We start from the raw sequence: 23,405 nt of genomic DNA on the forward strand, positions 1-23,405 counted from the left end.
TTAATAGCTAGAGCGATGGCTCCCATGCATTCCTTGAATCTGTTACCCATGATTTCGGCATTGACAAAAGTTTGGTCATACTGAACGTTTCAACAAGCTCGCTCTTGCATTAGAAGCCCAATTATGTGGTTTTGCTTTATTTTCCCCTGCACAATCTCCACTCGAGCGCTCCCAGTACAAAACAAGCTTTCCACACTTAACTAAATCTCAGCAAGAGGCTGCACATGATCTTAGGCAGTGCCACAGAAACCGTTCCCATTGCTAAGCACATTTATTGGCGTAACTGGAACAGAACCACGGCCACGGCCGGCAGGCTGGTTCCTGCCTGCAGAAAAAACGTTAACTAGATTTTGTGATTACGCCTCACAAGCATCCCTCTGTTCTGGCATTCAGGGCTTACACACACACACACAGTTTTTTTTGCATTCCCCGTGATCGAGATCCATCACAGAGTCCCGGGGAGTGGCGGTGTCCCAGCCCAGCTTCGCCAGGAGGTTCGCCTACAGAGAGGAACCCCGGGCGGAGAACAGCTCGTCAATGGGAGGAACGTGTCAGCATAGAAAGCTTTAGCGGTCGATTTCAGAGCTCTCGGAACCGGGAGGTGGGGACACAGACGGGCGCTGCTCCGCCGCAGCACGCGGCGCAGAGCGTGGATCCCGTCCGGGAATTTCTGACGAAGGAATTCCAGCCCATTGCGCCCGGATAAACGGCACTTCGGTACTCGGATTACCTTTGCCGGTGAATACAACGAGGGGGAAAGCGGCGGGGTCTCGCGCGTTAAACCTTTCCAAAGTGCAATGAAAACGAGGGGGGAAAAAAGTTCGGCGAGAGGGAAAAAGCAGCCGGGAAAGGAGGCGGCCGCCGGGGAGCCCCGAGCCGAGCCCCGCCGCACTCACCTCGCGCAGGAGCTGCTCCACGCGGGGCTGCAGCGCGTCCAGCAGCGGCCCGGGGCCGGCGGCGCCGCGCTCCTCCAGGGCGGCCAGGCGGCCCTGCAGCTCGGCGGTCTTAGCGCCCAGCAGCAGGCACACGGCCACGGCGGTGAGCGAGAGGAGCAGGCACAGCGCGGAGGTGGCGGTGCCCGCCGAGCCGCTGCCGCCCGCGCTCATCGCGCCGCGATCGGACCCGCTCGGCTGCCGGCCGCCTCCCGCCGGCGGCTCATCCAGCGCCCGCCCCGCCGCCGAAATGGGGCCGGCAGCTGCGGAGCGGCCGCTCTCCTCCGCTCTCGCCTCGCCGGCCCGAGTCTTAAACGGAGGAAGCGGGGGGTGGCGGCTCTCCCCTCCCCGCGCCGGGGACGGGGGGATGCTCCGAGAGCGGCCCGCCGCCCCCCGGGGGGATTACGCGGCGCAGATCCCACCCCCGCCGCCCCGCTCTGCCCTGCCCTGCCCGCCGCCGGCCCCCCGCGGGGAGCGCTCCCAGCCCGGGCCGGGCGGTGCGGGGCGCTGGGAGCTCCTCACGGCCGGGCCGCCCCGCTCCCATCCTGGCCGCTCCGCGCGGGGATGGCGCCCTCCAGCGGAGCTGCCCGCGGCGGCACTGCGACTGAGCGCGAGCCGTGAGTGCCGAGCGCGGGGAGCCGCTTCTTCTTGCACTTCTGATTTTATTCTGTTCAGCGGGGAGTCTTACGTTCTGCTCCTGTATAAACACTGAACACCTCCAGACTTGGCCAGACGTCGGCTTTCTCTGTTATAGATTGCAGCACTCCAACTCTTGACTCATTTATAAAACATCATCAGATACCCTCAGCTCATATGCTGCAAACAAATTAGCAAAAGATACACGTACTGCATAAGCAAGAGTACACAACCTTTCACTTTCTAATTCTGATAGTGCCGTTGTGTAGTTATTTTTACAGATAGAGCAGCATATATATTTTTCTTTCTCATCTGCCTTTGATTTGCGTTACTTATGCTGATACACTCAGCCAGGTGCCTGCTTTGCACCTGAGGAATGTGTGGGACAGAAAGCAGCGTGGGAGGATTCACACTGTCCTCCTCAATCCCACCATGCTCACTGCTGACCAGGTCCAAACCATTCAGTTCCATCCTGCAGCGAAGAAACAACAATACGAGCAGCCCAGGAAGGGGTTCTGGATGAGGGCACAGCTCCAAGCTCAGCAGGTGGCATTGCTTACAGAAGATAAGCTTTCAAAGCATCCTCCCAGCGACACAGTAACTGATAGGCACGTCTGGAGCCTCTTGCAAATTAAGACTGCCCCAGATATATGTGGAACAGACATCAGTTTCAAATCCTTCAGAGCTTTAGGACATACACATGCAAACACAAAACCTGAACTCGGGCTCCTGTGGCGCTGACACAGTTTGCAGTTTCTCTCAAGACAAGACTTACATGCTAAAGCCTGCAATAAATGGCCAAAATGTGCATACTGCATCTGGAGTGGTAGACAGCCAGGATGAGCCCTAAGCCCTCCACACTGCACCGAGGGCTGGAACAAGAAAACAGCTACTCACACGTGGAAGGGCAAAAGCTACCCAAGAAAATACAGCAGCACCACTCAGACCCTGTGCTCAGGAGTTACAAACGAGGACCCATCCTCACCCTTCCTCTATGACAGGCTGATCAGTGTTTCCCAGTTGCCAAAGTTAGTTGTCCATCATTACAGATCGAGCTCCACAGAAATACGTATTTGAAGACTTCAGGACCATCTGGTAACCACTGCAAGAGAAGGGCCTAAAGATGCCACAATGAATTCAGGGCGTATTAACTATCTCAGCCAAAAATGAGACTGCTGCACCTTCCAAGAAGTGGGTGAAGTTTCAAAGAGAAAACAGTTTTCAAAAATGAAAATTACTTTTATTTTTCACTTCGATATCCATAATCAAGACTACAACTGCTCAACAAGATAAACATGACAGTTTACAAAACAAAAGTATTTACAGACTTAACTGTACAAAATAACTTAAAAGTTTACAAAAGTTTCATGCAACCTTTGTTGACTGACACAGTCTAGGAAATCTCCTTGGAGAAGCATAAAAGACATTTGAATTCATTTATTTTTTTAATGGGTCAAAAAAAGGATGCTGCAAGGCTTCATCGAGAGTAATTCTTTTGGCTGGATCATACTCCAGCATCCTGCGAACGAGGTCAAACAGACTTTGATGATCTGTGTCTTGGCAATGCATGAACTCCTAGAAAAACAAACAAAGTATTTAAAAGCTCTTTCACATTTGGGAATGCAACAGAATGTCATGGTTTTATGCTTCTCGTCACTCCGTGACACGGGATAATCAAAACCTGCTCTCCTACCTTTAAAGGCTTACAGCGCCGCCTGACGTACCGGCCTGCAGAACTGTGTTCATCCCAGTCCAACTGGTTATGGTGAAAATAGTGCTTCCTGTGTGACGAGGAAAAGATGCTGTCACTATTAGGACTGCTCCCAGCTGCTTACACTCAGCTGAAGCTGGCACAATCTCTCACAACAGACTAGCAGCTAACAAGCCTGCAAGTCTTAACTGGAACATCTAAAATTTCTTTTACAATAGGAATACACAAGGCAACTTACTCCTTCTGTCACGTACTTACCTGGATTTCTTGATCATGTGAGCTGGCAGAGGCCCCAGTATTCTTTCCATCATTGCCAAGTGTTCTTTACTATCATGTGTCTGTGTTAAAAAAAAAAAAAAAGCAACATTTGCCAAAGTATCACTGCAGCATCTTCAGATTCCAATTGTTTTGCATGACCTTATCTCTGTAATGCTCATTAAACTAAATGTTGAGTATACGGCATGACAAGATCAAAGTCAGGAATCTGTAACAAAAACGTTCCACTTAACTTTACATGCATACCTGAAACACTGTAAATCCCAGGTAATACTCGATTAGAATGCAGCCAATACTCCAAACATCACAGGGTTGCGACCATCCCAGTGCTGCAAAACATGCAAAGTTTCTTTCACTTTTTAATATATGCTTAAAATCTGCAATCCATGAAGAATACATCCAGTTTTCATGCATCGTCTGATGCCTGCCTTCCCCATTCACACCCCTCCCCACCCTGGTTGGTAGGGAGAAGGAGGGATATGTCTCAAGTTCAAGACATGTTTCCTTCTACTTCAGACTTTCAAGAAGTCCCCACCTGTAAGAGATGGCTCAACTGTGAGAACCATGGGGCACCCCTCCAGTTTACTAAATAACGACATCAGGATGAACTGCAGTTATCTGCCAGGAAGTTTGAAGGCTGCCACTGACCTAAGATGACCTCAGGAGCCCTGTAATGTCTCGTGGACACCAGAGTGCTGTGATGTTCATCATCAAAAGTTGCGCTTCCAAAATCAACCACTTTTATGTCTGTGTTCTTTAAGGTGCGTTCATCTCGCTTCTGTAAGAGAATCCAAGTGCTGTTTGTTAGTATTTTTAAAAGCATACTCATACAGAAGATACCACACTACCCATTTAAACTATTTTCAGAATTCCAGTTAGCATAATTGTGCTAAAAAGGAAACTTCAGATGAAGGCAGAGTTGCAACGCTGAGAGAAAAGGCACACGCTTACCATTTTTGCGTTGTACTTCACTATGTAATCAGACTCCACAAACAGAATATTTTCAGGCTTTAAATCTGTATGAGTTAATTTATTATGATGTAAAACTGTAAGAAACAAAGGAAAAATATCCCACGGTTAACAGATTAAATTTACCAAAGTGAAAAGAAGAGAGCACATAAACACGTTTGATAACAGTAGTCAGGCTTACTTACAGTTTATAGATTGGCAGATTTGATAAGCCATATTTCTAATGTCATTAATATGAAATGGCAGAAAGCTGTTTTCCTTAATGAAATCATAGGTGCTAAGTCCAAGCAGCTCAAAAACAATGCAAACGTGGCCATGATGATCAAACCATTCCAGCATTTGGACACAGCGGCTTAAAAAAAGAAAAGAAAAAAGAATATAAACACACAGACTCATTCCTTTGGTGAGTTCTTGGTATGCTCCTCTCCATCCATACTTACAAAGTGCTGCTGGGATCCATGGTGTTCAAGTGTTCCAACACCTGTATTTCTGAGCGGGCTGCCTCTCGGTATCTACCAACATTTTTCACTATTTTAACAGCTACGTGCATTCCTCTCCTTCAGAACAGAGAAATATCACAAATAAAACCGGTTATCATTAAACATCTACACGGCCACAGCAGTCTAGTTACAATAAAATGAACACAAAAAATCAAAGGTCACAGCTGATTACACGCTGGATTAGGGGAAATGTGACTGAAGCAAATTCCAAAGGAAAGCTAGGTATTACTTTTTTTTTTTTTTAAAGCAGAAACAGTTCTTGTTAAGCTCATACAGCCACAGCATATGCTACATTTCTCATATGCATATGCAACTATTTCTCAGTCTTACACAGCTGATTCACTTTGAATAAACATCAGGAACCCACCCAAAAGATGACACAAAAACCTGCAAATCTCTCTTCTGAGAAAACAACTGCAAGAATTTGTCCATTTTTTGGCAGCCTACATAACTTGTTCCAGCTCTCAGTGCTCCTAATGGCATCAGTGCATTTATTTTATTGCAGTAATTCATTTTATTGTTTGTATCCTGAATGTTTTGTGCTCCTACAAGCAGATCTGCACTCAGTAGCACACTGAAATGCTAAGGATATTACTGTAAAGAACACAGCTACACTAAGTCCACTCTATCCTATTCTCTCACTGACAATTTTAAAGTGTCTCTGTACTTAGGAATACTTTCTGCCTTCTCAACATGATCTCAGGCTCCAGTAATTAGTCATTTGTACTATGCACTTAGTTTGTAAAGGAATACATATATATATACACACACAGAGACACAAACACACACAGAAAGGGCTGTTTTTGAAATAAATCCTTTCAGGCAGATGTTTCTCATGAAGAATGTGGCAAAGGAAATTTACTGTTAAGGACAGATTCTCAAAATCTCAGAGAAAAAGCAACCAAAACTATTTCTTTATATGCCATCTCATACAAAGGCAATACCAAGTGAGGGCTGCCACAGAGCAAAAGGAGAAACAAAAAAACGTTAATTTCCGAGCTGAGCAGCACCTTGTGGCACGAGAGCACTTGCTGACACTTACATATCATGATCTATGCACTCCACCACTTTTCCAAAAGCGCCTTCTCCTAAAGTCGCAACAATTTCATCTAAAAAGAACAAACCGAAGTCAGAATTATGTAACTACTTAGGTAAGAATGAATATTACTAATGCAGATTTTAAAATGTGCCATTACAAAAAGCATAATTACTTTAAATCTCAGCGACAGAACGTGTTATTTTATTGGACAGGCGTCATGAAAACAGTTAGCCAAAAAAAACCCTATCTCTTGCTCTAATCTCAAAACTCAAGTTCATTTACTACTTGCAACTTTTTGAATACAGTACTTAAAACTCTACAGAAAAGAAGATATGCAAAAAAACAAAAGCACGAAAAAAAAACAAACAGAACAAAAAGAGCAATGAAGATTTCCTCAGCCCCCCTCCTCTGACATACTATTCTAAACAGACTTTTTTGCTGAAAGGTTTTTTTAAAAAAAGTGTTGAAAAATGTTCTATACATCTTGCTCTTAGAACGTCTCCACTTTCACAGATCAGGTGACCCTCCTCATCATCCTCTACACTCCTGGATCTTTTCCTTCGGTGACTCTTCTGGAAACGGCACCAAGATCGTCCAGCCAATCAATATATCAGAGTGAATTCAGGGCAGAATACGCAATTCATTCAGCGGGGAGATATTCAGGCATTCAGTAACGCACCAGGCCACGAACAGTTGGCAGGAGCAATTTCAAATTCAGTCCCCAGAAATTCACAGGGCACAGTTTATGTTACAGAAGAAAAACATGGCAAGGAACAGATTTTCAGATAAATACTTAAAGCGATAAGGCAACAGAAAAAAACAACACAATTTTGACTCTCAAACAGTGGCTTAATTGAAAACAGATTAAGTATGCAACGTCACTACTTCTAATACTTTGCTATCATATAGCAAAAAGCAATATTTGATTACATAGCTAAGCTTACAATCAGATGAAATGTACATTTTAAAAATAAAGACAATTCTTCTCATTTAAATATTAAAGACTATCAAGTAATCTTACTTCCCTTGTAGATAAAGAGTGAAGAAAAATTACTTTCAAGCTACTGGTTTGCATGGCATAATCTACTACAACCTGCTGTTTCTATAGCAGGAACATGGCATAAAATACTCAGAGCTAAGATTTACCAGCAAGCATTGTGCCCATCATAAGAAATTCAGTGTGCCTTCTATGAAGGCAAGCAGCAAGGTTATCAGATATCTTCAGTGAGACATTAGCTGCCACTGGCCAGGCACATGGCTCAGTACAGTTTCCTGAAATCAGGCATAGAATTGTGCAGCTTCTCCTCATCAATTTACCAGACATGCATGTTCCATACACCCAATTGGGTTTACTTTTAAAAGGCGTTTTATTTAAATTGCTTTTAATAATAAAATGGATGGCATCTCACAGTCTACCTGAAAACCAGACAGTTTTCTATGCTGCAAGACTGAAGGGATGGCTGCACTGTACTACAGCATAGTTATGTGCCTTTGTTTTCAATGCAACATTTCTCAAAATAACCCCAGTGCTGTGGCTGCTTGCTACCTCCAAACCCAGTGTGCAGCTACTGCTGCCCCCCCAACAGCCCCATCCAAAACTCGCTACTAAGAACATACTCATACCCTCACAAATGGATTCAACTACAAATCCTTCAGTAATAAAATAGTTCCCCAAAGTACTGTGATCAGGAATTGAAGTTCTAGCAGTCACTTAAGAAGTCTATTGCCACTAATTCATTAATAATAAAGTTAAAAATTACTCATACCGAATGTGATTGGTGACTGGAGCAATGATGTCTCTTATGCTTCCTTTTATGACTACTTTTCCTGCTCCGACCAGAGGATTTGCTATAGTGATGATGGTGACTCTTTTCATAGTCTCTCTGATAATGCCTGTGGTCATATACTTCACAGAAGTCATTTCTGTACTCCTCAACATATCTCCGGTCATGATGGTCTCTTTCATTTATGGCTCTATCGTCCAAATAATGACTGAAAATATATTTTAAGTGAATGTTCTCCACTTCAAAAACTTGCGGTTCCAACAAGATAAGTGATTGAACTGAGTTACACAGCATCCGTCTTTACACCAAAGAACTTTTCTAATTTACTCCCTCCTCAAAAGAAGTGGAGCTTTTCACGTTACTTTATTAGGAACTAATGACATTGTCAGTCTCAAATACATAGCAGCCATCCACAGGAACAATAAACACATCATCAGTTCAGTTTGCATAGTAAGAAAGAAGTCTGGCCTCAAAAAGGAGAGGCACTTTCTAAAATACATCAAACAAATCAAGTTACAATCTCCAAAGCCGAAGGATAAAATGCTCCTGCTACAACAATAACCCCCTTCTGTTCTTCCAAAGCTCCAAGTATTGAAAAGGAAAGACAGAACCTGGAGATTCTAAGATTAGCAGTATTGTTCCTTAGTGCTTTACTTCAACCTGAATACTTAAGGAAGTATCTGGATCAAGAATCTTCTGCCCAGAAAAAACAAAAGCCAAACAGCCTTAAAGCCGCAGAGGCAAGGAGCCTCAGCTGCTGAACACATACATACCCCTGCCAGCATTTTACAAGCACGACTATGAGCTCTTAAAACAATTCCACAGGATCTTCTTCTCAAAGGAAAAACAGAAAAACACATCCTTCCAGGGAAAGCAGGGTGGAAGAAAAAGCAAACCACCTCCACATTATTGAAATCTAACTCATACTTACCATTTATTAAACAAGCCTTCTCTTCCCCTCCTTTTGTTCACATTAAAAGTAAGCAAATGGACACACTGTTCACTTGAAATTTAACACTGAATGCTTAACTGTTAATAGTGAACCAAACTAGTACCACTTACTGCTTTTATTAAAGAATTCCTATTTAATGATTTAAATACTGCATACAAACTACCTCTTAAGCTTGAGTCGAACCTTAAGGAATCACCAGCTCTGCACATCTAGAAACTCTCATCCTGGACATGTATTTTAGATACAATAACAAGTATTAGCACTACTCAATTCAGAGTCTTATACCTTTCTGAAACATGATTTGGTTTATAGTGCTTGCTTTCCTGTCCACTGCTGTGGGACCGTTTCCTGCGCTTACGGCTGCTGCTGTGCTTTCTCTGATCCCAGCTCCTCCTGTCATCCCACTCAGGGCAGTGGCTTTGTTTTGAATGACGCATCTGCTCCTGAAAAACACAACAAAAACAAACAAAAAACACAAACCAAACAAACAACACACAAAAAAAAACACACAGAAGACAGAAGTGTTACACTGGTATTTGTAGCTGTGAGTCCATTACTGCAGTTTGATCAAATGACAGAGCTAGAAAACCATTTCCTCAATTCTTCTTCCTCAGCTTCTCCCTCACATTACTGAGGTGAGCAGGCATCATTTTCCCATCCTAACACTGTTACGAAACACAAATCAAGGCTAAATGGGCCAACTCATCTTTGCTTAATAGCTTCAAACATGTTATTAGAGCGTGTTCTAAATAAACTCTCAAGTGACTGAAGAGAATCATTTCCTTGAAGAGACTTCTCCTGGAGGGACCTTAACCTTCAAATATTCTGACAAACTGCAGATTTAGCTCTTCATACCACGGGTACTTAAGTTACTACATGAAAGCCACATATGTGGGATGTGTTTGTTGGCCTTAAACACATCCCACAAACCTCTTTACGCTGTTGTTTTTTTTTTGTTGTTTTTTTAAGTAATCATACAGCACATGTTGATAAATTAACCTAACTGAAGTACCACGAGCCAAGCCACAGTTTTTGAACTCTGCCAGCACTCAGGTGCTCCACAATACAGCTGACTTGCCAAAGACAAAACCCACCAACTTCTGTTGCTGGACGTTATATGCAGGAATTCGGTGTTCAAACAGGTACATGCACAGCTGAAAAAGAAAGCAAAGCACGGCTGTAGAACTAAGAGTCCATCAGGATCAACTGCACGCATTTCACCTCCTTTAGCAAAAATAAGCTCACATATTTCTTTCAGTGTTCTTTCTGAAGAGCAAACCAAGTATTTTCACAATACTTAGTGACAGCAAGAACAGAAGTTTAGAAATAACTTCAACATTAAAAAATAAGGGCATTTCACTGCGCAAACTGTCACTAACAAAACTGGTTGCCTCTACACCAACTGGAGGCACGAAGAAGGGAATTTTTAGAATGCATACATAGCAACCTGCTTCTGAAAAAGAAATTTGCTAAGACACTTAACATTTCTGACAGGCGGGTAGTTAAAAAAAATCACTTCCTAATTTTATGGAAACGTTTTAAATACTGCAAAACTAAGTGACTGGACCATCTGAATCAGATTCAGCTCTCCTGAAAATCTTATTCACGTTAGGAAGAAATAAATATGAACCCATCAATAAACATCCCTGAAGGGTCAAGACAAAAGTAAGATCTGTCAGTGCCTCGTTTCTTATTTTCTTACCCACCTCTATTTCCAACCTATATAACTCGAACTGTGAGGCACTCTCAGGTTGCAGCTATTCTATTTTTGAGGTGGAAAGCATTCTGTTCCCCCAGCCAACTTTCTCACAGGTGAACTGAGGATTTTGCTCCCTCCCATTTGGCAGCCTGCAAAAAGGCTCTACAAAAGGGGCAAATATTAAATAAAATCCTCACGAAAGAGCCCTGCAGAGGGAGGGCGGGAATTTCCCACAGAACCTTCGAGAAAAGGTTTTGCTGAGGACAAACCGCTGATTAACTGCACTTCAGTCCCGAGTTAATAAAGACAGAAGCTGCGTGTTCTGTCCTGAAGGGACCCGAGTAAATGCTAACGAGCAAGTAATTGCTACAGACTGTTGGAGAATCGACCCGCGAAAGGCCCAATCCATTTCACAGCAGGATCCACCTTAAGATTTTATTTTTTTTTGCGCTCTTACGGACTCCCTCTAAATTTATGCACCGAAGCCCTTACGTAACACTGACAGCTGACACGAAATAACGCCTTCCTACAAAGCTCGCGGTCCCAACGCGCCCCGCGGGCCGCCCTCAGCCCCGTTCCTCCACATGGGGCCGTGCAGCCGCGGCCCGCCGGCCCTGCGCACGCAGCGTTTTCTCAGTGCCCCCCCCCCGCCAACCCGGCACGTATCAGGTCACAGCTCCGCTCCGCCGGCACGGCTGAAGTCCGCCTCCCTCCGTGCTCCGAGCCCCGATTCCCCCGCTGCGCAGTACGCAAAGCCCCACAGGAGCGCTGCTGGACCCGCGGGCCGCCTCCCACCGCACCGCCCTTCCTCACACTGCTCCCCCGGCCCTGCGGCCCCCATCAAACCCCTCCGCTCCAGCCTCCCTAGAAACAATAGAGAGAGAGAGAGAAAAAAAAAAAAACGAAAAAAGAAAGAAAGAAAAAAAAAGAACTGAAGAATTGGGCCGACAACGTTACTTACAGCTGAGAAAAAAGGCAAGCGAGACCTGCGTCCGCCCTGCGCGCACCAACAAAATGGCGGCGGCGGCCGAAGGCAGAACGCTGCTTCTCCACCGCCCGCCCCGCTCCCGGAAGCGCTGCGCACTGACGTCACACGCACAGCGGCGGGAGGGGCCTTGTGGGAGGGGGAGGACGCCCCGCCCCCCGAGCGCCTCAGTAATGGCGGGTTCGGTGAGGGCAGTTGTGGAGCTGTGCGGCGTTGCGCTCCCGCTGCCATTGCAGGGCAGCCCTGAGGAGCTGAGTCTCAAATTCGTGTTGAGGTTCAAAGACCGCTCTCAGCCCCCAGCATCACCTCACGCAGCGGTGCCCCTCCCCCCACCAGAGAGCTGCTGTACCCCGGCAGACGTTGCAGCAAAGCGATTTGGCGCCTGGTGGTTCCCACCGTTACATCTGGCTTCACTCTGGCTCTTAAGGTTTAAAGCAGCTCAAGTAGGGACCATAAGAGCCTTCTCTGAGTGCAGGTCGTGCGGTGATCAAACTTTCTGCCCAAGTCAGCAGGCTGCAGCCTCCCCTCGGTGGTGCAGAATTGGTCTGACTCCGCAACACTGGTGTTCCTGAGAGGAATCACGAGGACATTCCCAGCCAAGAGAAGCGGGCATGGCGGAGGTGGGGTCGGGCTGCTGTGCTGCTGCCATGGGGTGCCCGCAGAGCGTTGCCCTCAGGAACTGTGCTTCCAGGACAGTCAGAGACTTCAAGGAGAGCAAACCCTGAATTAATGCAGTATACAGTGGACAAATGTGATTGCAAACTCCTCTAGCACAGAAGAGATTTGTATCACCCAAAGAAAGAAGGTACAAACGCGGGGAAGCTGCATCTGATAGGCAACCTTCCAATTCATTAACTCATGAATTCGCTCGGTGGAAGCACTACGGATCTCTGCCTATTAGTGGGTGCACTGAAACATCCCAAACTCAGGACCTCTTTCCCAGTACGGCGTTAACACATTTTCCCTCTGACACACAGAACTTTTGTAACTGGAACACTGAGCGCAATGCCTAACGTGAGTGCTCCTTTAGTTGAACAAGTGCTGGGGTCTTTTTCACAGTCCCCAAACTATCAGCGAACAGTACTAAAATGGAAGACATTTAAATCTGGTTTTCACGAGATTGAAAGGCCTGTTTCTCTTCATTTATTTATTTTTTAAGGATAGAAACTGAGTTATGGAGCTCTGTTTATTGCCATTTGTCTTTAGAAAAGCCATGTTACCTTGTAGTCATGTCATGCACCTAATCTCTCAATGCCAAGGATAGCTTTGGTGGTTTGTTATTTTAGCACATAAGAACAAAGATAGCAGTAAGGTCTGCAGTGTTTTGCTTTCCCAACAGCCAATTTCCCTCAGCCCCAGCCTGAGGAATAGGCAGACTGCAAGCAACAGAAAGAAAAGATAAAGAGAATATCAAAAACAACTCTACCACAAAGCAGGAGAAATTTCCTTCTAAGATATCTTGGTTCTCATCTGTTAGCACAAAGGATCTTCAGACTGAAAAAGGGACAGAAATAACTGTTACTCAGTATGAAAATGCAACACACGAAAGCTAGTTAAATTTACTGTTTTCCTTAAGAGGTTTTTGGCTGACAACTGAAGAAGGAATAAATCTGTCAGAAGTTAAGAATAATTAGCTTTTCGTTTTGAATAGTTTTGGAGAAGTGGTATATGTAAATGTTGTACGTTCTTCTTATCAGACACACATAATGTAAATTAAGGAAATTTCACTCTGAAGTAAAAGCCTTACAATAGGCTTTACAGAGAGCAGCCTGTACGCTGTATGCTACAAAGCAGACTTCCAAATATTGCTGTCTTTGTGCTGAACAGAGGACAGTGTGTTCAGAGATACCTCTGTAGACATTCCAAAGAAAAGCCGTATTGAGAACAGTTCGTTTTCCTTCCTGTTCGGGAGGTGGCAGTGGAGACCCGGCAGATGAGAGACATCAGGCTGCTGGAATTCAGGTGGTATTGCCTGAGTAGGATAAAATCAGTTCACTGGCCAGGACCAGTGATGTAGTGCATAGAGAGTGAGAGCCCCTCTAGAAATGGCCGTTTTTAAAATGGCAGCGATCTAACAATGAAAAGCCAAATTAGAGGAATTAAATCACAATGAAAATGGGAGGGAAACTCTTTTGAGTGCATTTAAAGCTCCTTCTGTTGCCAATTTATGTGGCATTTCCTTTTGTTTATATGAGACATATCCTTAATTAGCTTATACAACACCAAATGTGTGTACAACGTGAGAGAGTAACTCACAGTGGAACCACGCTTTACTTTGTTCTGTATAACAGAAGACATTACTCTGCAGTATTATTACCCCAGTGAGACCCATCTGTGCATGCATGAACTGCTACATTCAAAACACTGCCCTCAGAATGCAAACTTGTATTGGTTCCTTTTTCAAGAACTTTACAGCAGTAGATGATCCATCCTCGCAGATGCCATTCAGGAGATGTAAATCTCATTTACTTTCCTCATTGTACGGTTACAAAATTTAAAGCAGAGGTTGATTACTTTGCCCTGAGCCTCAGGAGGCTCAGTGACAGCCAGAATCTCCTGGATTTCAGTACTTTCAGAACTGTGCTTGCTTCTTTTGATTAAAATGTATTGGTTTTGTTTTTTCTTCTCTCTGGTCAGTGCCTGAGTATGGTTGATTATTGGTTCTGCCTGTAGTTTGTGGATTTCTGCACTTCCAGGGTTTGAGTTTTACAGTGCTGGAGAGCCTATCATAGCTGTGCCTTGTTTGGGAGCTCAAGGACAGAGTAATAACAACACGGCCTATTTAGAAGAGGCTGAACGATGGGGATGGAAAAAGAACACCAGGAACCTTGCTAAGATGTATCAGGGAAAAACGTTATTCATTTCACAAATCACTGTAACTATGGGCAGGTGAGGGGCTGTCCCAGATTGCTGTGGCATGTATAAATTCAAGAGATAAGGGGAGCTGTAGTGTGAAGAAGCTGTGGGAACCCAATGACAGTGGTACTTCCATCCCTTGACACTTTATTTTTTAAAGGGATACTTTTAGAAGGTTTGCAGTTTATACAGTAGAACACAAAAAGGCAAACAGCAACAGCAAAAAAAGCAAGTTCAAATCTGGGCTTGGAGACACATTTCCCTCATTAATAAGTCACTAGAATTTTCCTTAGGAAAGCAGGGGTCCAGAACCTAGCATCTGTGCACTTGTGTTTATTTGCACTGGTGAAGTTGTGGCCCAGCCATGAGATCGCTTCCTTCGAGCTGTGACAGCTGGCCAACAGGAACTGCCTCTGCAGCCTATGGCACATCCATACAGCGTGTGAATCTGCTAAGGGCAATCAGAATGCTGTGCCCTCAGTGACTGGCAGACTGCTGCTAGGGCAAGATGTTTGCTTGCCAGTGTGTACACTGGTTTTAAGTTCTATAACACAGTGCTGGGGTCACCCTGGGCTGAGCTGACCTGATCTGTTTCCTTTTACTGAAAGGCTCATAGGCTCTGCTAAACTTCAGCTTCTCTCAGTCTGCTTGTAGCATAATTGAGTCTTCCAAGGACTGAGAGGCTTTAACCTGATAAAAGTTCAGGGGTTGACGCTGGGAAGCCTGAATAAGCTCTAGTTCAGAGGAAATTCAGCCATAGTTCCTCTTGGCAAGAGCTGTGCCACTGTGAGAGAACTGGGCTTGTTCACAGAAGTGTTCACTTCTGCAGGCTTTGCAGTAAGTGGTGCTGCTTACACAGCCAGGCAGAAAGCAACCCACAGAAGCAATGTAATGCTTTATCAAGGAAACTCCACTGCTAAGCCTCTTTCTTTAAAACAATTTTAAGCTACTTGAAGCATGGATGTGTCTTATTGTACATACTTACTGAAATGGGTCCCCAAATAGAAGCTCTCCAACTACTGCAATACCAATAATAAAAAGCACACATTTAAACACCAGCTGTACCACAAAGTTTTATAGGAACAGACTGAGAACATTCAGGCCAAGCTGCAGCTCTCACTGTGGTATTTTGAGCCTATGACTCCTTTTTGGGAAAACACATTATAGTGAGAAACAATAGAATTTGCCTCTTTTCCTTGCAGTATAAAGCGCAGTACAGTCTCCCAAGTGTCTGAGTAAGAAGAGAGAAGCAGTGCAGTGGCAGCAAGGAAAAGCAGACGCCACAGGTTCTTTCACATCTATATGCGTATTCATGACTGTTGAGTCAGAAGTATCTTTGTATTTTTTGGTGTTTCAGAGCAATCATTTTCTTTTCAGCCCGTTCTGTCATTCAGAGGTGTTGAAATACCTACCTGAAATAAAATTGGGAAACCAAATGCACACAGCTGGGCCAATTTTTTTTTATTCTTCTTATTTGACACTCACATTACAAAATTTAGAAACCATAGACAGTTCAGGCAAACTGTTAAAACACAGTATAAATTAGGGGTTTTTAATATATAAATTCTATACACAGGTAAGTTAGCTTGAACATGACTGACAAAAGGATTTCATAACAATCTTACCACAACTGTATAAAAAGGCATGGGAGTAGGACTGGCACTATAATCATGAATGCGGGTTAAGACATTTTCCACAACAGCTATAAAGCATAACAATGACCATGCTATTCTTGCAGTGTTTATGGGGGTACAGTATGCATTTTACCATTAACATTTTGCAATATCTATGTACAGTCACAAAATCATAACAGCCACTTTCAAGTAACCTTACTGTTTTCTGCCTGCGCAGTTGATAAAGTGTTGGTAATTGCTTTGAGGACTTCCAACAAATCTACACGGTTTGAGTATTGTGGAGGGGAAAGGGATTTCAGTTCAGCCTGAAAATGAAATAGCTGAGTTTAAAGAAAAAGCTATGGGAAAAACACAGCCCCTCATTACTACTGTTCCCACAGTCAGTACCTACCAGTCTTTTAATCCGTATTTCCTTTTATCCTAGCTTACTCTTCCTTAAAAACTAATTTATTTCCATTTTTTTCCAAGCACAGTTGTAAAAAGGAATTACAATAATAGATGAAACATAGAAGTTGCAAACAATTTGGGGTACATTTTTGAAAGCACGTGTTTTCCAGGTGACCAGACACACATCTTTTAATTTCTCAGTCTGAACATAAGGACAGTTCTGCTTATTCATTTTTAAGACTGTGAATAAACGTTTTGCAGTAATATGCTCTTAGTGTACAGGCTTAAGATAGCTGGTATTGTCACATTTCACAGAGCTTGCTAAAAAATCCCAAACTAAAATCTGATTTGTGATTCTGTGATTCTGATTTCTCACCTTCGTATACTGATGAATACTTGCTAAAAGTGAAGAGTTCTGGAACCCAGAAGCCAATTTATTTTTCATCTGTGTTGCGTACTGGCAGTTTTATTTCATTTTACAGGCTGGCTCCTAAGGGAAGTACTTGCCTGTTGGTAAGAATCATGTCTTGAAACATGTCTAATAGCTGTGTGCTTGTATCTTTCACAAAGCTTTAAGAGTTAGGAGGATTTTACTGGAACAATTCCTTCTTCTTCAAGGTGAGGACATACTATAAGCAGTAACCCAGCTTGGGCTGTTATGAAAATACATCTCGTGTCAGCTGTCTAGATTATAGCCCCCATTTTCTCGATTCTGTGTACTCATATGCCAAACATCAGGAAACGATCACACACGTAGCTGTCCCCCAAATATGGGGATTGTAGAAGCTTAATTAAATAATGAAAGCAATGATGCAATACTGACCAGTCACAGCTCACTGAGGAAGTTGCACTTCTCTAAAAGGTAGCTGGGTTCTGGGATTTTCTGGTCACAGGTCCATTAAATAGGCTGTGCACATTTCAGAATGAAGTTTACTGTACAGGTATTTAACTTACAGAACAAGCGAGTCCTGAACTTGAAGTCTTCTGCATTCAGGAAGGCCTGGGAGCAATGCTGCACTGCAGTTTTAGTCTGGGCTGGTACTTCTGGTGCCATGAGGGAAGGGAGAAGGGACTCCTAAAGTGACAGCTCTGGTATGTGAGTGCAGAGCCCATGTATGGCAGAGAACCTGAAAAATACTCCCGTGGCATTTTGCAAGAGCTGTTTATAGAGCAAAATGCCAATTCTGTGGAGGGAAAGGCATCAAGGGGAGAGATGGAGTCCAAGCCACTCCGAATGTACAGCATTACAGTCTGAGTTTGGCCACAGTGCAAGGCAAGGGATCTAGACAAGTTATCCATAGCTAGCTTTATTCTGTAACCGAGGTTATAGCCTGAGTTTCAGTGTCTTGCACCTCTGCAGAGGGTATGAAATGCCACCCGTACAAGCTATTAACTTCTAATATATATCTTGCATAGTATACAAATGCAGAATGTGATGCCTTCTGTGCGCACTGACAATGTAGCTGATATTTTTTGCATATCTGAAAATATGCAAAAAGAACTGTAGAAGAAATAAATACAAAACAGGTCTGCCTCCAGGTCTGTTCCACTGGAAAAAAAAAAGGAACTTGTTTGTTGCCATCCCTGCTCAGCTCAGGGATTACAGAGCAGCTAAAGTTGATTATAAAGAAAGGGACTCCCCAAGGCAGCGTGCTTCCTTTCCAACATGCCCAGTGTTAAAGTTCTGGTATTTATAATCTGGTATATATAATATATATATATAATATATCTGGTATCTGGTATATATAATTCTGGTACAGCTTGGTGCACGCATCACTGCATGTCACTGTATTCTCTCCTGCCTTGGCTTGCCCAGCTGCCATTGATGTTAATAGGAATAGCACATGCACAGTTATCTTTTTCCACTCTGCTGCCATGCTGTGAAATACAAAAGTTAACAACCATCAAGGTGTTACTCACAATTTTTTAGTACTTATTTTATCAAGCTGCTTGGATCTTAAAATCTCTGTCAATGAAGCAACAAATTCTCCACTGTTTTCCAGCCCTCTAAAGGAACTTTCAGTTCCAAGAATTTTCTTGTAATTATTCTGTTGGATGGAGGATGAAATACATTTTGCCTCGGGTGAATTTCCAATCATGTCCTACCTTTCCAAAGCATTGTATCCCAGCTTCACAAACCTCAGGGCTTGCACAGGAATTTGCACGACAGTTTGTACTGGACCATCTATCACTGCTGCACCCCATCATTGTATGCACTGCTGTATGGATACCAAGTATGTTGATGCTGTTTCCCAGACACAATTCAGTAATTCCCTGCACCAAATACTGAGGTAATCTCATTTAACAGATAACATTAACAAAAAAGAAAGGAATGTTTTTGGCCCACAGTTGAGCCTTTGAGAAGGGAGCAGGGAGCGTTGCCATGCTTCCTCACCTCTTTCTAACCCTATTCTGCAGGCGCAACAATGGAAATACTCAGTTTACAATCCAAGGGGTTTTAATTTCTGATCAAAGACACTCCTGAGACAGTAAGGCTGATTTCTACTGCTTTAAAAAGAAAAAAGGATTCAAAACCAGAAGGCCAAATTCTGCTCTCAGATGTGAATTAATTCTCTGGATCAAATTCCTTGAATTTGCTTCTGAAACGTCAGCAACGTCAGAGAAGACATTTGCCAAGGCTGGATTTTCACCCTATTAAGTGCACCTGCCCATCTGAGAGTCGGAACTGGCCCTAACAAAAGGCCAAGGACTATTCAAGTTGCCAGTGTAATTTAATTCCTGTGAATAACCTGGAGCAGTGCTACAGTTACAGTACTGCTCCAAAACCCATCAAAATCAATTGGAGTTTTTCCCCTGGCACATCACTGAGCTTGAGTTAGGTCTCTATAAAACACTGTCATTATTAGGCCAGATACTGTAAGCAAAACAGTATCTTTTCTACTGATAACTCCAGTATCTTTTCTTTTTGATAACTCCAACTATATATTCAGTAATCTGAATGGTGTTTTAAGCTGGATTTACCATCGTGCAAACCAGTGCTCGTGTGCTTTAAGAAAAGGTGCATAAACTATTGCAATAAAACATGACAAACTGACCAAGGTATCAGTAATGGGCTGGCTTAATTGTAAGCAGGTGATTATCTTATCAATACTGACCACATCATAACATACTCCCAAGCTAAAGAAAACATCTCTACGCTTGAACTAATTCGAAGTGCCTTAGCAGCCGTGTCTGCACTGTGTTGATCCCAGCACTGCTGAGATCACAGTTTGATTCCAGACCTGCACGTCCTCTATCCGTGTGGGGAGCTCCCAGCAGTCGTACAGCAGGACTGCCACCTGCCTAGCAGAGGGATAAGGATGTACTGTGCAAGTGCACCCTGCTGCATGGGGTTCTTCTGGGTGAGACTCCACGAGTTCTCTACCTTCCAAATTCAGTCATGGCCAGGAGATCTATGTTTAATTATCTATCCACCTTTAATGAGGTGATGTGATTGATGCTGACGTGAAATTGAGAGCGAGTCTGAACGATTAACTGTCTTTTGGAAGGCACTGAGCAAGTTCCTCCGCTGACTTCAACACAAGCTGAAGGCACACAACTCGTATTTTGATAAGCTTTGGATCTAGCCCTATGTTGCAGAATGGCACTCTCAAAAAATGAAATACAGGACTTGTGCTGCACTCTGATTACACAAGAGGAGGTGCAGAAATGATTTAATATATTTAGGTCTTTTCAAATATTGCTGTATAGGCAGAAGCTAAGTTAATGCTTCTGAAAGACTGTATCATCTCACTGGCTTACTGTGTTAACACCCTAGGATGATCTGGGGCTTCTGAAAGTCCCAGCTCTAGTTTTGCTCTGTTCTCTGCTGCATTAGCTCATGCAGTTATCAGGGAGGCAAATTCACCAAAAAATAGTGGTGGAAAGCCATGGCATAACTAACTGTAACTTGTCTTCATGTTAGTCCAATGACTACATGCCTTACAGTTATTTTGCAAGGTGCAAGCAGCATTTCTGGAGATCATACACTGTTCTGTGTACTGGCATCAATATGCCATGCACCTCTGTGAAGCATTAATTGCTTTAGTATCCACCAAGAGATGAGGATGTTTAGCACCTTCGAAAAAAAACCCTTTTAAATGTGGGATTATATAAAGGCTTAAGGACGATCTGGTGCTTCTGAAAGTCCCACTAAGCCCTTAATACCTTCCTAAATCTAACTTCAATGCTTCCATTTTAAGTATTGGGGATTGAAAATTTTGGACCGTGAATGTAATTTAGTTTGCAGCAGTGATAAATGCTATGAGTCCAAATTTCAACTCACAAAATTGCCTGAATTCACGGAAGGTACCCGAGGCTGTAAAATATCACAAGAAATGGAAATTCGATTCATCTTTGGGTGTTTTCATCTCAGCTGTACCGGCCTCTATTGATCATTGGAAAATGATCATTTGCACTTTAAAAAGCAGTTTTAGGGAAGGGCCCATCCACCCACAGTGGGTTTCAGACAACTAAAAAACCCGTTCTGCCATGAAGTCATGCTGTGCATGTGTAATGCAGACATTACAAAAAACAACAACAACAACAAAAACCCATTTAGCAAACACATGTAAGCATTGCCATTGTTGATGGATATGTTTATGGTTATTGCTCTGGATTTGGTTGGAATTAAACAATTTTTTAATGGCATCATTTTGGAAATGGTTCTGCTGGAAGCAATGGCTGTGTGTATATGTTTCCCTGTATAGCTCTCAGCTCATGGACAAAAATTAACAAACAGTATATCAACAGTATCACCGGAAGCATTGCTCCCTGGCTGGAAGGATGCCATCCCATCCTCACACTTAGTTCTTCCATACAGAGCCCGAGTACAGACATGACATTTTTATGTTCCCCCTGCTTGAACTTGTATGCTGGTAGATAAATGAAGAGGAGAATCAGCGCTCTCCATCACATCCCTGTGAATGCACATCTAGAAGAAGCTGTCCTGGACAGCTCAGCCAGCTGCAAGAGTGGATGCCACGTGGCCATGATCCAGATTGCACAGGTTTCCACAGATCAAAACCCAACCTAAGAACTGCACCGGAGATACCAAGCGTTAGCATATGACACAGAACATGTCTCAGGCCACTGTTTTCGAGGTCAGCTCAGCTGCCTGGGTTGCCCTCAACTACTGCCTCACCAACGCCTCGTATTTCAACACCTCACTCAGGCATGGACAACCTTTGTGAGGTCTGGCAGTAGGCAGGAGCAGTTTCAGCTTTCTGTCTAAAAGCGCAGGCCAGCACAGCCAGCTTTTATGATTAGCTTCAGTTTTCCAAATCCTATGGCCATTTGGAATCACTCTAAATTGAAATAAAGCAGTTAATGATTTCAAAGAAAGCTTTATGTCCTGCTATTGTAGACAGAGTGGAACATCTGGAAGGTCAGCATCAAGTCAGTAATAAAGCAAAGTATCACAGGACATTAGGTTTCAGCTAAGCTTTTTGAGGTTTTTTGGGGGGCAAGTGGGAACAGCCCTTCCACATACATACAGTCCTTCCACACACAAACTCTTCTGGCTTTTGACTCTAACATCCACATAGTTCATTATCACATATTATATATGTTAAAGTAGCACCATGATCACTATACAAATTTAAAAAGAAGACGTAGTCCCTGCTTGCTATTACCTGTAAGGAAGTGGTAGATGCTGTTTAGAACCTAAAAACTAAAGAGGAAGAAAATGGTTATCTGCTAACGAATGACAGATTTTGCACTTGAGTGCATTCATTCTAGCCTGAAACCCTTTGTCTTTTTAAAGAAATTACCCTCCCTCTTATAGAGCAATTATTTCTTCCTTCCTATCCTCTTAGTATCAAATTGCAAAATAAACAGTACTGTATAATACTGTACAATAATGCAGTATCCTTTTTCTTTAAGCGTGATGAAGCCCTCTAAAGGATGCACCTCAGCAGGAACGAAATTATGGAATAGGCTACACACATTAAATAGAGGTAAACTGAGTCCATCTTCTTCAGTTCAGCTTTAGATGTTGGGTGTAGGGGGTCTTTAAGGACTATCACATACAACCTCCTCAGATCTGCCAACATTCACAGTAAGAAAAACAACAGCAGAGGCAGGAATAGTAACTAAGCAATAGTCATACTTCAGATTGTTCTCTGTAAAAATGCATGGGATTTGCACAGCTCTCCCATGCTGATGTGATCTGTATGTGACATACATGGGTATCTGTGAGCGACTGATGTCATTTTCATCCACTGGAAGCTTATACCTGTAGCAGTCAGTGCTTTGTTCAACAAGGCTGGGGGACTGCTAATGTTAGATTAAGTAGTTCTTTCTTCATTCAGCAATTAACCAGATTGCTGCTGTGTCTGATTTGATTTTATAATCCTCAGAGGGTTTAAAGAGCTGCTGTCTGAAGCACCTGCTTCTGAAATATTTATGTCTATATATATATTTTTTTCCCTTTGCAGTACCATGGTTCTCCATGCTCCTGATTTTCTTCTATTTTCCTTCAGAGGCAAAAGTTACAGTGATCCTGACGCAGTTTGGGCACAGCCACAAATAATCTGTTTGTCCTTCCTCTCTGTCTCAGAGTTAGAAAAGCGTCCTTGTGCACAGTTCTGTTGATTTCAGTGGATGAATCCAGTTCATCCATCACATTAGGCAGTCAAAAAAAAAAAAAAGAAAAAAAAAAAAAAAAAAAAAAAAAAAGGCTAACAAAAAACCCAAAAAAAGAATTTGTCTAAATCCCAAACAGGCATCTTTGGAATCAGTAGTGCAAAATGTTTGCGGATTTCTTTTCTTTGACCTACTGCAGTGATCTCTTTATCTTCAAGTCTTTCCTAAAATAGTGGATCTGTAAATTTAAAACATAAGAACAATGAATAAGTAGTAATTATAAAGGGTGTTGTTTTTTTTTGTTTCCTTTCATTTTTACATCACTGTCTTCAGATTCTCATTTACACCAAACCATGTTACATCTCTTATAAGAGACGCAGACTGTAGGAGGATTCCATTAAACTCGGAGACTTCTACTGCAGGGCTAAAGCACTGCAGAAATGCACAAGTGGAGAACAAT

The 23,405-nt window shown here is 43.2% G+C and overlaps 3 protein-coding genes across 5 annotated transcripts in view; all 3 read right to left on the minus strand.

Annotated features, from left to right (window-relative positions):
- Window positions 1-1,106, minus strand: part of COL23A1 (collagen type XXIII alpha 1 chain) — a 148,809-nt gene extending 147,703 nt beyond the window's left edge. Inside the window, exon 1 of the mRNA XM_042881805.1 lies at window positions 897-1,106. Coding sequence (XP_042737739.1) covers window positions 897-1,106 — 210 coding nt within the window. The remainder of the gene's footprint in view (window positions 1-896) is intronic.
- Window positions 1,107-2,786: 1,680 nt separating this feature from the next.
- CLK4 (CDC like kinase 4) lies at window positions 2,787-11,571 on the minus strand. The gene is made up of 14 exons (XM_042881651.1): window positions 11,460-11,571; window positions 9,894-9,953; window positions 9,085-9,242; window positions 7,830-8,055; window positions 6,545-6,635; window positions 6,067-6,133; window positions 4,965-5,081; window positions 4,710-4,876; window positions 4,507-4,601; window positions 4,204-4,333; window positions 3,802-3,884; window positions 3,538-3,617; window positions 3,262-3,349; window positions 2,787-3,143 (listed from the first exon to the last, which is right to left on the minus strand). The coding sequence occupies exons 2-14, from the start codon at window positions 9,945-9,947 to the stop codon at window positions 3,006-3,008; spliced, it is 1,494 nt and encodes a 497-aa protein (XP_042737585.1). The 5' UTR covers window positions 9,948-9,953; window positions 11,460-11,571; the 3' UTR covers window positions 2,787-3,005.
- A 4,212-nt stretch (window positions 11,572-15,783) lies between these two features.
- RASGEF1C (RasGEF domain family member 1C) overlaps window positions 15,784-23,405 on the minus strand; it is a 71,221-nt gene continuing 63,599 nt past the window's right edge. For all 3 annotated transcript variants that reach the window (XM_042881634.1, XM_042881635.1, XM_042881636.1), the window contains exon 14: window positions 15,784-23,183. In XM_042881634.1, the coding sequence (XP_042737568.1) occupies window positions 23,159-23,183 (25 nt within the window). In that variant the 3' untranslated portion in view covers window positions 15,784-23,158. The remainder of the gene's footprint in view (window positions 23,184-23,405) is intronic.

This window comes from Lagopus leucura, unplaced genomic scaffold (genome assembly GCF_019238085.1).
Source record: "Lagopus leucura isolate 7727_CA_CO unplaced genomic scaffold, USGS_WTPT01 Super-Scaffold_100030, whole genome shotgun sequence".
Classification (NCBI taxonomy): Eukaryota; Metazoa; Chordata; class Aves; order Galliformes; family Phasianidae; genus Lagopus; species Lagopus leucura.